The sequence below is a fragment of the Coturnix japonica genome, chromosome 4, assembly GCF_054131305.1.
Source record: "Coturnix japonica strain WE chromosome 4, WE-NBRP24, whole genome shotgun sequence".
In the NCBI taxonomy this organism is placed as follows: domain Eukaryota; kingdom Metazoa; phylum Chordata; class Aves; order Galliformes; family Phasianidae; genus Coturnix; species Coturnix japonica.
In genome coordinates this window covers 67,165,404-67,180,949 of record NC_140666.1, presented here as the reverse complement: position 1 = coordinate 67,180,949, position 15,546 = coordinate 67,165,404, and the positions used below count along the sequence as shown (strand labels likewise).

The 15,546-nt window shown below is 37.8% G+C and overlaps 1 protein-coding gene across 45 annotated transcripts in view; it reads right to left on the bottom strand.

Annotated features, from left to right (window-relative positions):
* CLOCK (clock circadian regulator) overlaps nucleotides 1-15,546 on the bottom strand; it is a 52,138-nt gene that overhangs the window by 20,908 nt on the left and 15,684 nt on the right. For 36 of the 45 annotated variants that reach the window (XR_014945023.1, XR_014945024.1, XR_014945022.1 and 33 more), the window contains 5 exons: nucleotides 13,535-13,602; nucleotides 4,910-5,018; nucleotides 2,841-2,931; nucleotides 1,147-1,206; nucleotides 661-809 (listed from right to left, as the gene is read on the bottom strand). Coding sequence is in view for 40 of the 45 variants with exons in the window: in XM_085544330.1 (XP_085400456.1) it covers nucleotides 661-809; nucleotides 1,147-1,206; nucleotides 2,841-2,887 (256 nt within the window). In the remaining 5 variants the exon portion in view is untranslated. 45 annotated transcript variants of the gene reach the window in all.

The following is a 15,546-nucleotide window of genomic DNA, read 5'->3' as shown; positions in this document are numbered from 1 at the left end:
ATGCCTGTGTTCCAGGTCCGCATTCCCAAATTCCCAAGGCATGCCACTCTCTCTCTCATCAAACAAACTAGCCCGATAAAGCTTGCTGGAGAACACAATACTCTATCATCCCAGTTAAAGCTGACAGCCATGTGGATGTCAGCCAGCGGAGAGAGAGCACAGATTCCCTTGCATTAGCTTTTTCAGTAATTTATCTTGCTTTATATGGAAGCAGGAGAGACAAACCAACTGTTCAAAGCACAGCCTTAAGTATCAAAATATGTGCTTCCAACAAATACGTTCACTGAAACAGATCAGCAGAGCTCTCCTGACAAGCAAAACTTTGACAGCTTGAATCTTATGAAGCAACTGTATAATGGAGGTCTCCATCAGCCCAGCTCAAATGATTTCAAGGTTATTTAGAAATCAAATGCTTCTCTTTAGGAAACAGTCTTGTTTGAAAGCTAAGGGATTAAAAAAAAAAAAAAACCCACCAAAAAACAATACTGATTTTGAAGAATACTGGAATCCTGAATCACAGGAATATCTTATTTGGGGGGCCCCTTAGATTGTTTCACAATCCCCTTAAAGGAGCTGCACAATTGTTAATGCTTTATGCACTTAGTGCGTATCATAAATACTTCAATAACTTACAAATATATTTTTTCTTGTTACAATTACCTTTGTGCTTCCGTAAAAAGTCAATGCTCTTCTGCAGTACAGTGGATTTATCCATCTTCCGAGCATTACCTGGAAGCATGGAACCCAGCTCTTTGATAAGAACATTAAACTGATCTCGACGTTTCTTTTCAGACTTGTTTCTAGACACTCTGACAAATAAAACAGAAAATGTTTTATAGCAATTATGAGAACTTATAATAAGATACACACTACAAAACTCCGCTTTAAGAACTGTCGCACCTACTCCAAATCACAGGCAACATTTTCAAAGGAGGGGTGCACTTGGGCCTTCACAACTGACCCCACTAGACAAAAATACAAATAAACATGCAAGGTATCTAGAGAATAATAGCAAGAGAAATGCTTGAATAATGTTGCAAAATGTGGTTACTTACAAAAGACTCATGTTTTTTATTCCACTGAGTAATCTCGGTCCAAAGGTACAAGCATAGGACATTCTTAGTATTAAGTAAACTCAAAAATTACCTTTTTGCTTTATCTTTGTCATCTTCTTCCACCAGACCATCAAAAATGCTTCCATCATTTCTGAAAGAAACAAAAATAATGAGAAAGAAAAATATCACAAGAGAGAGCTCATTATACATCACCTCCCCTAAATCAAGAAACTGAAGCACTGTTTTATTACTGCGCTGTCTCACAAGGACCATCATCAATAACCCAAAGTCAATCTGCTGTAACTTCTTGTAGGCTGTTTACTAAACAGGCAGCATAAAGACCTGCATTTCTGACACAGCCCAAACTAGTTTTAGAATATTTCTAACGTGAACTCGGAACCCTACATAGACACTTAATTGAAAAGTATTTAATTCTATTTTTCTATCTTCTTAATTATTTGCTTTATTTTATCCATTTGAAAACATTACAGGACAAATACAATTTGTTACTTCTACTTTTTCACAACATCTATTACAATATTGGAAATACTTACAGTAAGAAAGTCTTTGTTTTGCACACATCAATAATGGAAGAGAGCTCAGAAACATGCTATACTTCATCCATGAAAGTAATTTTATGTAAACACAATTAACTCTAAGCAATAACGCTAAGTATTCATTATATTTGGTTCCCAAACAAGTATCACAATTTTTACTCAACCTGAAAACTGTGTGTGAATTGCTAAAGAGGTTTTAAGACATCACAATGAGAACATTTTACTTTTAAGAAGCCTCTGTACACGTTATACAATACTTTATTTTATCTCCTTTTAAAAGTCAAGCTGAAATTGTTCTTTTGTTTTCCAGAACTGCTGTATAATTGACCCATATTTTTTTTCTCTCATTTCTTCTGTCTGCATTCAGTTTGCTTAGTGCTGTCCACCCACTGGCTACTGCGTGTCCAACCCTAATTTTTTAACCTCCTGCTTCCTTCCCTTGAGGCAAGTAACTGCAAAAAGCTTACTTCATCCCTCTGATTTACAGTGATAAATCATCAAGTAATCATATATTATGATAAGCAGAGATGTTAGGAAGTAATTGTCTTCTGTCACTACATCAACACGATACATTCAGAAAGAATTCACATATTCAAAATGCTGAAGTTTCAGAGAGATTCAGCAAAACTTTACTATAAAAACCCACGTAAGTATTTTAAAACATTTAAGCTTTATATTTATTGCGTTTTATTCAGAATGGGCTTAACTTTCTGTAAATTTTATGCATGTCTCTTTTCCTGAAGTCTCAAAAATAGTAATAAGCAGTATATTAGGGACAGATGTTCACCCAAGCTGCTAAGAAAGTCTAGGGCAAGGAATCAAGTAGAAACCACGCCTCAGCTATTACTTTTCCCTTGAAATAGGTTACCAGGTCACTTTACTGTAGCATCACTAATCATTTAAGTGTATTTGTTTCCCTTAATCAAACAGTGAAGTACTTAAAAAAAAAAAAATCAAGTAAGCATTAAAAATCAACTCAACTTGCAGAGACGCTGTTCCATGTCTGAAAAAAGCCATATACCTCAAACAACAAAATGAACTTTTTCCAATGATTACAACACAATTCATTGAAAGACAACCAAAAGTGGCCAAAAGTAGCCAAAAATTCACCCCTCTTATTTTCTTTTTGCATAAATATTGTTCTCTGTATATTAACTACAAGAATAAAAACAGTAAAGTAAATATTTAACAGTAATTCCCTCAAAACTCACAGCTTCTACAAACGTACCTGTCTGCAATGGAGCTCATTTTATGGGTGCTTATGGTAAAAAACATAACATAGCACACTTTAGTCTTGTGGTAGACATTTGTACGTTTGCCTGTAAGAAAAGAAAAAGAAATCAAAATGTAACTCCAGAGGAATAACCATATACTTTATCAGAGCATACTTGTTCTTATTTGCTCTTTAAACTGCTTTTCTTCTCCTCTTGGTTTTCTGTTCTGTGCTGACCTTGTCTAATCTAGTCTCCATTGCCATTATAACCTGGACTTTCTTATTTTATTTTACATGACAGAGTTTAAGAGAACACTGCTTTATTACATGTCATAATCAATAAATTTGCACAAAGCCAATATAAACCTTTTCCTGGCTTCAAATTTGGGTATTTAAAATTAAAGTAATATAAAGAAATACCCACCCAAAAACTACAGAACTATAAAGGTGTACAGAAAGATCAAATGCCAAAGATAAAACAGTGAAGTAAAATCTCTCTGACATAAAAAAGTCAGTTGTCAAAAGCAGCTTAATGAGTAGCAGGACTGGAATGTAAGAGATTAAGGAATAACTGTGTGCAACAAGAAATTTTATATAAAAACTACAGTTGCAGATCTTCAGGTGTTCTTAATATGGTATAAACTTAATATTAAACAGGAATTCCATTTGTTTCAAAGGAGCTCATTTTAGTCACTTCAGTAACTCACAATTTCTGAGAAAGATTCATTTGATTCTGAAAGTGCCAAATCTGGCAGAACTTGCAGTGTTAATACCACAAGAAAGATGGCAGCTGCTACTTCATGATCCAAACAGTCCACAAAATGTTCCAGGAAGATTTAATCCCAGTTTCTGAACACTAAGGGAAACTGAGGAAGAAAGCTTATGTTCAAACCAAACTGTCTCACTGTCTACAACAGCCACATATTAAGGACGTTTCCTTCACAATATTAGCCTTTCTCTCTGCAAAACTTCAGAACTGAGCATAATGGGAAAGTTATTATTGGGAAAGCTGGGCTGCAGCGCAGTCCCCTTCAAGGCACAGTGTGCATGCAATTTTACGTAAGAACCCTCTTAACCACTTGTTCAAGGCCAAGCTTTGTGTTGCATTTATTCTCCAAAGTCCAACGCCCTGTAGCAACACTTGAAGTAAACCATTCTACTACTGAAACACTTCAAAACAGCAATTGTGCTGGCTGTCCCTACAAACTGATTTCAATACATCTGTTGGCCAAGGTTTATAAAGTAACAAATCTGCACTATTTGAAAACAAGCCAGAAATGGCAAGAGAAAAACAAATTTTGACAATGTTCAAATGTTTGTGAAAAGTAAGCAACAGTAACAGAGGTTACATTGCTCAGCTGTAAAAGCAATCTACCATCACTAGCACAGAATTAAAGAAGACTGGAACTTCGTTTTCATTTAGACTACACAATATGCATTGACAGAGATACGCACTAGTCACAGTTCTAACCCTGCATCAATTTTTAAACAATTTGGGAACTTATAGGGATCGAGAGTAACACGTAATTCCATTGGCTAAATGATACACTGTTCCATTAATATGCAAAAGAAAAACATATAGCTAAGTGTGTCACTAAACACAACTTGCGACATAACTGACACCTTCCTTATGCAGAATCTGAATTTTAGAGTCAGTATTTTTCACTTTAACAAAGTGCTCAGTTTATGGAAAAAAATAATTCCCTTGTTACACTATACAGATCTTCTGCCAGAATTGGATTTGGTATCCAAAACAATTAAAGGAACTTAAAAACTATCTCAAATGTACACGTAGTGCATTTTTCTCTCTCTTTTCAAGGTCTGAGCCTTTTGCCTTTGCATCTGAGGTAGCAAGACACTGTAACTATCAATGATACATGTCAGTGGACAAGACTGCAGAAATACATCCAATGAAATCAGGCAACTTTAAAGCCAGCAGCACAGAAATCAAGGGCTATGTCTGTTTCTAAAAATCAAATTCAGTCGTGTTCTACAGCAACAAAAGACACTACTTTGCCACGGACTTTCAGTGATGACAGAAAGCCAGAGGAATTTTACTAATTAAAAAATACCTTTTATTTTACCTTTTATACTTTGGGACTTGTCGAAGTGTATGGTTTAGGGATGAAATGCTGGTTCTTCTCAAGAATAATGTGGAGTATCCTCTTCTGCACAAAAGCGTTAAATTATGAACTGTAAAAAAAATCACAAAGAAGAGTTTCTAAGTCAATGAATTACAGAATTATTATTTTCTAAATAAAAACAAGTATTCGTTCCAACCAGGGTGATTTATTAATGCCATATTCTGCCTACTTTCACTGTCAGAATTCACCTTGCCTTAAAGCTCTGTCCTATGTTAAGCAGTATATCCTAAAACTATTTCATCTCTGCTTCAAGCTGCTGTCACTTTATGTCTATCTTTAACCTTGACATCATTTTTACTTTTAAATGTGGTATCAAGCACACCACCTACATCTTCGCTTTCATATGCTACCTGCAAAGCAACTCTCTATGCCGTTATTTAAATGTTACTTCTCTAAAACTCTTACCTGGCTCTCCACTGCCTTTTCCACTGATGCCTTCTCTTCTTCAAACACCCAGAATTGCTACAGGATGGCAGAATGTATAGAATGCTGCTGCTGACCAGCAAAGTTATCAGCTACATTATTGCCGCTGCCTCAGACAAACATTAAATTCTTCTTTCAAAACCCAGTTCAAAAACTATTCTAAAAAATGAAATGGTATTCCAAACTTACCCCACAGTATTTACAGCATATATGCAGTATTTACATTAAGCATTAAATTCTAAAAAGGACATCTGTGATATAAAAACAAAGCTGATGCTACTCTCAAATTCACTAATGCTACTGAAAACAACAGAATTATTTCTGTACTTTTAAAAGTATTCGATTAGAGAAATTAAATTTCTCTTTCCTGTACACCTAGCAGAGGTTCTAAAGTGGTTAAAAATCAGACATAAACATTAACATAGGAAGTTAAAACACAGCAGAACAATCTGCCAAAAAGAGGAAGAACAATTACGGCATGATTCAATGAAGCCACTCACTCTTTTCTGGCCAAATAACCCGCTGCCCCATTGACCTACTTTTTTAGGTGCTTACAGCCTCCTTTCCTCTCCTGTTTTGTTCCGTTTGACAAGTGCAAACATTAACAGTGACAAAGAGTCCCATGTAGGCTAGGTTACAGAGACTGCAACATGAAACCCATGTTTTTAAACTGCTTGGAGTTGAAGAACTCTGCCAACTCTCACCCAGCTCCTAACAGAGGAAAAATTTAGACTTCATCTCTGCAGCATGCAGAAGTTTGGGGTTTTTTTTGCTTTATGGTTTTGGGTTGTTTTTTTTTTGCATTTAATCACCATTAAACACCACAGACCATAAGCACAGAACCATATACATTAATGTCTAAAACCAAAAAACCACGAAGTTTTTAAGGATATTTCAAAATGGGATTTCAAGATGAAGAGAACGGGAATATGTTTACGTTATAAAAGAACATAGGCAAGCTTAAACCAGACCAAAAGGAAAGCTAATCACAGTGGAAAAGCTTTTGTAACCAAAACCACATAGATCTCTAACTCAGTAGAAATGGCATGCATGTGAAAGCGAGCAGAAAGGTCTGGACGCCTACACACCAGCTCTTTCAGCCACAAGTGTTCAAAGGTCAGGAGTCTGTCTCTATAAATCATGAGTGCCGAGGTTGTTGGTTTGGTGGGTTTTTTGTTTTTTGGGTTTTTTTTTGGCAGTTGTTTTTGAAAGTTATTTTAAATATAGTCCTTTTTTTTTTTCTTTTTGTTTCTATCTTTCGTACACATTCAGTGCATGCTTTCAAATGTTTCTGTCCAATCAAGAATAGCGACCTAAGCATTTTTAGGAAAACCTAAGTTCCTCAATCAAAAACCTCAGCTGCTGCCATGGATATACAAATTATTAATACCCAACATTGCTCAATCTGTAGCAAAAGCAGGGCAGCTAGCAATACCGCAGCCTCTGTGCTGTGCTGACTTATCATTTTGAGAGTGACACGCAGTTACTGGATAGCAAGTTACTTCATTGCCAATGAAACACAGTGCTGAGTAAATCCTAGGATAAAGAGCCAATTCTGTATACAGTCAGTAAGCAAAGCCTTTACATCTCCTCCAAGGCTTCAACAGTAACATTACTAAATATTCTTGAGAAATGTTGTCCTTGTATTGTAAGAAAGAGGTATCTACATACATGTTAATTTTATAAGTAATGCTTTAATCGCTTTACAGATTACAGCTCTCAGACAGAATTATTGGAAGATGACAAGCACTATTAGGACAAATAATTTCACCCTGGAAAGATTTTAGGAAAAATATAGGAAACAATTCAGTTGTCCAACAATACAGCAGCTACAAACTGAATCAGATTAGCATTCTTAATACAACCCGATCTCTATGCCATAATCCTATTTTGCCAGGGGAACAAACAGTGATTATAATCACTGAGGATTAGCTTTAGAGATCTTGTTTAAAGAATCAAAATCACAGGACAACAGTCTGTACTTCCACAGCAGCTGATGCTACAGAACAGCAGGAGACTCTTGAGTTACAAAGCACAGTAAGCAAGCCAAGGAGCAGAAAAGTCACACTGTGAGTGAACAGCCAAACCAGTACCTGACTCCCAATACAAGCATAGCAACAAGAACTTATTTATTAAACAGACTCTGAAGATAATTATAAACCATCTTGATACCACTTTCCAAGAACAAAGGAATGCTTATGTCTGCCAGTTTGCTCTACAAACTTTTCAGGCCTTACTCTAGTGAGACATCCCAACATTACAGGCCAACAGAGATCCATCTGTTGTCTTATGTCCAGAACAGTGAATCACTATTACTCACACTTTCACTTCATTCTTTCATTCCTATTTTTCCCCCAAGTCCAATCATTTTTCTCTTCATCTTTTTTGGATGAAGGAGTAGAGAGAAGCAGAGAAAGAATTTGCTTTGTTTAGTTTTGAGTAAATATGGATTTCTGGAGAGAGAAAGAGTGCTTAAGATAAGCGAGCCATAACCTGCTCTCTAATCAGATACAGGATGGCCTAACAGAGCAAGTTAGTATGTTTCAAGATAGTCACTTATCTGCTTTTAATGGTACACACACCAACAGAAAGCAAATTAAAGTAATGGGACAGGAACTGTTTAATATCTTCGTTGGTGACATGGATAGTTGCACTGAATGCACCCTTCACAAGTCTGCAGACAACACCAAGACACTTGGGTGTAATCAAAAAGCAGCAGGAGTAGAGGAAAAACCAAACCTCTCCTGCATTTTCAAGACATTTGACTGTTCTGCTACTGGGAAAATACTTCACTTTCTAACCTGGGACTGAAAACAGTCTGCAATTCCCGTCTCTCCAGGCCATGGTTATAGGAAGCACCTCCATTCAGCATTTCCCAGTTCCATACCAGTCAGGCTGATCTCTGCTCAACCAGCTGATCTGCTACCATCCTTCCACTTTTCTCTGGAGTCTGCCTCCCCTTTGCTGCCTTCAGCATGGAGACTGGCACACAGCTTTTTGTCTTCTGAAGAGTTCTGCGTCAAAGAGTTGGCTTTGAGCACAGTGCAGATCTCTAATCTAGGTTCAGGCTCTGACTCACCAGTTGGACTTCCCAGCTTGTCTTTAGACTTGACTTCATATCACACAGTAGACTGATGGGTTCTTGCCTGAACCTGACTGCACCCTGAAGAGCAGCTAATCCTTTTGGCTCTCTACAGTGTCTAGAAAGAACTCAGCTAGTAGTAGCAAAGGTTCACACAAAACTGGTACGATTGACACAATGGAAGGAAGGAATGTTAATCAGAGGGACATCTACAGACTTGAAAGGTGGGTCCGGATGGATCTTATGAGGTTAAACACAGCAAAGTGCTAGGTTTTGCACTTGGGCCAAAGGAATCCCAGGCATATGTACAGACTGAAAGAAGAAGTCTTTGAGAGTAGCCCTGCAGAGAAGAACCTGGGGGTCCTGATGGATGAGAAACTTAACAGGAGCCAGTAGTATGTTCTTACAGCTTGGAAAGCAAATGGTATCCTGGGCTTCATCATAAGAGGGATGGCCAGCAGGGACAGGGAGGTGATTGTCCTCTCTACTCTGCTTTTGTGAGGCCCCATCTGGAGTACTGTGTTCAGGTCTGGAGCCTCCAATACAAAAAAGACAGGGAGCTGCTGGAGAAGGTCCAGAGGAGGGCCGCGAAGATTATCAGAGGGCTGGAGCATCACCCCTATAAAAACAGGCTGAGGGAGCTGGGTTTGTTCAGCCTGGAGAAAAGGCGGCTGTGGGGTGACTTCATTGCAGCCTTTCGGTACCTAAAGGGAGCTAAAAGGGAGTCAACTCTTTGAAAGGGTAGATAACAGCAGGACAAGGGGAAATGGTTTTAAGTTGAAGGAGGGAAGATTTAAGCTGGATGTCAGAGGGAAGTTCTTCACTACGAGAGTGGTGAGGTGCTGGAACAGGCTGCCCAGAGAGGTCGTAGATGCCCCGTCCTTGGAGGTGAGCAAGGTCAGGTTGGATGGGGCCCTGGGCAGCCTGGTCTAGTATTAAATGTGGAGGTTGGTGGCCCTGCCTGTGGCAGGGGGGCTAGTGATTCATGATCCCAGAGTTTCCTTCCAACCTCAGCCATTCCATGATTGCACGTGTGATTCTGTGGTCTTTGAAAGTGAGGTGCTGAAGGCCTTTTTTAGTGTTCAAGTGTTCATCAGTCTTCTTTTCCTCCCCTCCATCTGTCATACTCAGAGTTTGTCAAAGGATCACAGAACAGCTGAGGTTGGAAGGGGTCTCTGGGTGCCTCTGCTCCAGCAGTGACACCCAAAATAGGGTGTCTAAGCCCATGCAGCTTTAGAAGATCTCCAAGGAGGAAACTTCACAGCCTCCAGCCAGTGCTGGGTCACCCTTACAGTGAAGTGCATCCTGATGTTTGTGGCTCTTCACTTGATCCTGGGCACCACTGGCTCCCTTCTCTTTTTGTACCCTCCCTTCAACTCTTTACAGAAATTCCTCTGAGCCTTCTCTTCTCCAGGCTGAACAGGCCCAGCTCTCTCAGTTAAAAGAGGAGCTGCTCCATGCCTTCCCATCATCTTCAAAGCCTTCAGTTGGACTCTCTAACAGTTCCAGGTCTCTTTTGCACTGGGAAGCCCAGAACTGGACCCAGCAATCCAGGTACAGCCTCAGCAATGCTGAGTAGAGAGGGGAAGGACATCCCTCAACCTGCTGGCAATAATCAGAGTACAGACCTAAGTAGATTTATAAGATAAACCTCAAAGGGCAGCCACCAGGTCAATATTCTTCCATATTCTCATGTAAAACATCTTCTCATTCCATTGCATTCACAGTTCCTTATAGGAGATTCTCTTCCCTCAATAACAAAGCCATGCAAGCATGACACAAATGCTGCCTGTATATCCTGTGAAACTAGTTTGCACAAGATGAAGGCTGCAGCGACACATTACAATTTCTCTTGCACCAGTTTTTATAAGGTTCCTCCCTGTCTCTTGCCACTCTTACTGGACTTTCACTAGTGGCTTGCACCCTTTTGACTCTGGCCACAGAAAAGCAGATTTGTGAAGTAATGTGTTTAAAAAGAACCCACATATCACTCACAGTTTATTATTATATACTTTATTATTTTGATCTTATTTAAAAATGTGGCTTTATATACCTGTGAAAACTGGCATAGCTGAGAAGAAGGAAACTATTAAGCAAATCTGTAACTGCTGGGTTTATAACAGGAAACCAAGGGTTAAGTATTGAGAGTATGTGTTGTCTCACATTTGAATTGCAACTTTGCTCATAATAAAGCCCGTCGGAAATGTACCACTAGTACATCCTTATAGAGTATTTAAAAACAGTACTTCATTGCATGAGTTTTAATCTAGACAAGCTAACTTGTTAATGCTACAATTCAAAACTAGAAACATTCTCGTCACTGAAAATCTCTACTTTAATGGGATTTGGGGCAGAAATAGCTTACACAGTCAGCTCAATAACAGATTCTAAACGGTTAGCTGAGCAGAAAAGAAAATACTCTAAATTGCACAAAATCTTGACGTTCTGCTGTTCTCACAAGAGGGATCTAAACTCAGTCTGTTTTACAGAGAAGAAAATCCCACCTTCATTCCTTCATTCTCTTAAAGACAACTGAGAATGCATGCAGTTTCAGGTCAGTTGCTTTTTTCAGAAGGTCAAATAGGTAATAATACCACAGACAAGCTCAAAAACTGAAATTCCTACTGAAAATCACTAATTATCCCAGATTATCTGTTAAGTACAAGATAATTATCTTCTACAGAATAAAATTACCAGACAAACAGAAAGGTTCTCTTCATTTGATTTCTCAAGATTAATAGAAATGTAATGAAAAAAGCTAATTAAAACACTATTACTACACTGAGAAATGAGACAGATCTACAAGTTGAACACTCTTCTTTCTCTGTCCCAAAAAACAACAGGGAAGAATGTGTAGATATAGCAAGTAAAATGCTTTATGAAAACTGTCCTGGAAATGATCCATTATCAAATTCAATAGATGTAATTACTACAGATTCAAAACAAATTAGGGTAAATTAGGTTCTTCTTCCATTCCATAAAACAATTCTGCCCTGTTTTGATAGAAAACCACATTTAAAAGTATAAAATGAGACCTTACAGTTATTACTGCAACAAAAAACAAAGCATTTGTCGGTCCAGTATAATTAATCATGTCGGGTGAACACCTTACCTGCCAGACTTTTAGTAGCAGTGCATGTATGTACTGTGAAGTGTGAAATGTAGTTTAAAGCAGTTACTGAAATGCATACAAATGAACCTTTTCAAAATTCTACCCTAGACTGAGAAATTGAACCCAAGGAACATTTAATACTTTAAAAAATCCAAAAGAATGTCCACAGTTTGTACATGAAGAATCAGACCAACTAGCAAAAACCTTTGGTCAAAATTTTTTGCTCTGTTATCACTACTGCATTCTAAAAATCTTTAGAGTTCACTGGAGTCAATAAGATGGCCAAGAAGGCCTCTAAGAATTTACGTTATGAAAGTTTAAGGGTTTTTTGTTGTTGTTGGCTTGTTTTTTTATAGGAAACAGACTTACTCCTTCATAGGGCACTCATCTAGAATAAGGAGAGATGCACTCAGTACTGCTCCAGATCAGTGTGTACATGAAAATTACCAGACGTAAGATAGCAGGAACAGAGCATGCAGAGGAAGGAGCTAGGAGATATGGTTTAGTGGTTTTCTTTAGGTATGGTAAAGGGAGGACAGTTGGACTACATGATCTTGTAGGTCTTTCCAACCTTGTGATTCTATGATTCTATAAGGGCATGGCTACAGATACTAGTGACTTTCAATCACCTTTACCAAATTCCTTTGCAAAGCTGAAAATTCTCAAGATAAAGTCAGCTTTTTACAAAGTATTATTTTGCCACTCACTTCTGCAACTGTATTAAATTCCCCTGACTTCACTCTTCCTCACTACTGCTAGCATTAGTAACTGTGATCACACAATCAACACAGTCCAGCCTAAGGACAACCCAAACATTGTTTCATTTAGCTAAATCATCTGAATTTACTTCACCTCAGGGCTGCTCAATGCGCCTGATGTTGGCACAAGGGAAGGGGAAGCACTGAATCACCAGGTTAGACATCTTCTGGCAACAACACCAACTCATGATGATCTACACCATGAGTTAAATTACAACCAGAGGAAAAAAAATTAGAAGGAATGAGATTTCAGTTTCTGCTCAGAGAAGAGATTGTTGTAGTTCCTACTTGAGAAGTCTGCTCCATATTTTAGATGAAACAAACTTTTGCACTCTGTCACAAATTGCTGTATCTCATGTGACAACATGGAACAAATGAAATTTCAAAATGAGGTTTGTATACATGCACTGTTGCAGACTAATGAAGAGCTCAGTTCCTTGATGCAGAAACAATTCCAGAACTCAGTTTTTTCAATAGGAAACTCATAGAAAATGCAAAGCACAGATGTATCTATATATTATGAGATTATTTACCTGTAGCTACAGAAATTTAATGAAAGAATGACTTATGCTAAAACCACAATTGTTAAAGTTGTGCAAGCACAACAAATGGACAAACATAAAAAAACAAACATAACAATAGTTGAAAACAGCAACACAAAAAATAAATGACAGGTGCTGTAGAAAGCTGATATTTAATCTAAATCCTAATTATTCATCTCATTCAGAAATGCAAATGTAAATACAACACTTGAAAAATATTTAGTGATGGGCCTTTTTTTTTCCTAATTTGATTGCACAATCCTCGATCTGTGCAGCTGTGCAACTGTTTCTGATGCTTAGATTTCCCAGCACGCATGACTCATGCACAACCAAATTATCCTGTAAAGCATTTGGGAAGAGCAGACTGACTGCCTGTGGAGCGAAGTGACAGAACACTTCATTGGAAACTGTCTTGGAAAAGAAAGAGGAACTGAGACTTCATGTTCATCTTACCATAAAATGGAAGAGACGGAACATTTTTTGTTCAAATACTCAAGCAAAGTCCAAGTCAAAAATACCAGACTAACTTCTAACTAAACACCGAAGTAACCTCACCTCTCTGCAGCTCCCTCTGTTCCCCCACATTTGTATTAGCACACAGTTGCTGCTATATTCATAAGATTAATGAGAATTTAAATGTAGACTTACTTTTCTACAATCTGGTGCCTGCCAGTAAGTTCTTCAGTGTTTCCTCCCCACAGTACAGTTACCTGTTACTGAAAGAGCAAGTTTATACATCAATCAAAGTCTCAACACTACAGTTACAGAATTCTGAACATCTGCATTGTTCAGAATCACTGTTCATCTCCTTAGTCTCATTACACAGAACATTAGAGTTTATCTTTTGTCAGAACTTTCATTATAACAATCCAGGTTCAACTGGAATTACAGTGATTGCAAAACCTGAGACACAGGACACATACTTCATTACAATAGCAAGAAGTACCTTAACTGGAAGGGGAAAATAAAAAAGCAAAATAAATTAGAAAGCTTTACAATTGGTGCTCAGAGGAAATGTCTTAACTGCTGTCTTAGATGTGAAAAAATGGACAAATCCAAGGCAAAAGATGTTTCTTGTCCCTACAAGCCCCTGCAAAACAATCTGTAACTACTCTGGGGATAGAGTTTAAAGTATCCTTTAGTCACCTATGTTATAAACGTGAACAAAAGGAAATGGATCGCAACATTTAGCAAATAGAATGACTTGCTCAGGCAAGAAAGATGGTATATTATAAAAAGAAAGAACAGGACTGCATGCAGGATGCAGCCACACCACAGCAACAGTGTATAAACTCTAAATGTAATTTTACTGTAATCATTCCTTACATACACAGTAATAAAGGAGAAACACCTGCTTAAATATTCAAATATTAGAGTACTGAACACAATTGAATTTCTCAGTGTTCAATTAATGCTATTAGAAGGAATGCCACTGCAATTTGAAGAAGCAATGCAACTTCTAAATAACTGTCTTTAGCCATTTATCTTTCTGATACCCTATCAGTTTATGCAGATGTGACATTTGTTCAGCATCTTTCTTCATTCTTCTGAGCAGCAGCAGCATTCACTCCTTCCTTGTGGCTCACTACTGACACAAGCAGAAACCTTCAGAACTTGTGCATAGTATGTGGAGTTCAGGAAGTCCACTTGCTCACCTTATGAGGGTCACCAGAGGAGCACCAAAACACACCAACAAACTCCTTGTTTCTACTAACCACAATCACATCAAAGTCTGGTCTACTTAATTGCAAATTAGTTTGATAGATTATGACAACAGAATTCCTCTTCAAACATCAGGTATTTTTTTTAATGAACATTCTCTGGAGCTTGCAGAGTAATTCAGTACTTGCAGCACAACTAGTCTCAACCATTTTCCACTCTCCAAGCACTTTCAATAATGTTTTAAAATCATACTTACTGAAAAGCATAAAACATAATACAACTGTAGAGTTTTTAAGCCGAGTGTTTTTAAGCTTTGCTGCTCAGATAAGAACTTTCAAGAGGGAGTATGGGGGAAAAAAAGTAAATTTTTCAAATTAAACTCATTTTTTATTTCCAGAAATTCAGATTCTATTCTGATACTTCTCCACATGCTTTTAAGAGCTTCATATGAGTGCTCCAAGTTACCTACGTTAGACCCGTTGCTCTTTTGCACTGTCTATAATACTCAACATGAAATGATATCAGCTATTTGGGACCACACACACTATATCAGCACGACACTTTAACCACTTTTTAGGCTTCCATCAGCTTTTTTTTCTTTCACAATTTTTCCAGCTTTTATTTTATAGAACAGTACGATGACACCACTTCTATTCACCCACACCCAACTCAGCATGCTTACTTCTTACCCCCTCAAAGCCTTCTCTGCTCTCTCAAGTTCTCAATAACTCCCAAATTAGTATCACCATGCTTTACTCACAAACACTTCGAACCTTCCCTTCCAGGTCATTACTGAGGATCCTAAAATTAGCACTGCTTAAAAGACTGCCATCTCAAATAGCAAGGAGGATCTAGTTAAAAATCAAGTTGCACTAGATATGACCTACAGTTAATAGCTGGAATCATATCAAATGAGATAGGACGTTCCATTTAGTCTCTTTTCTCACTTTATCAACAGAATCTGATTCAGACTTAGTACTAAGTCCTGAAAAGTAACA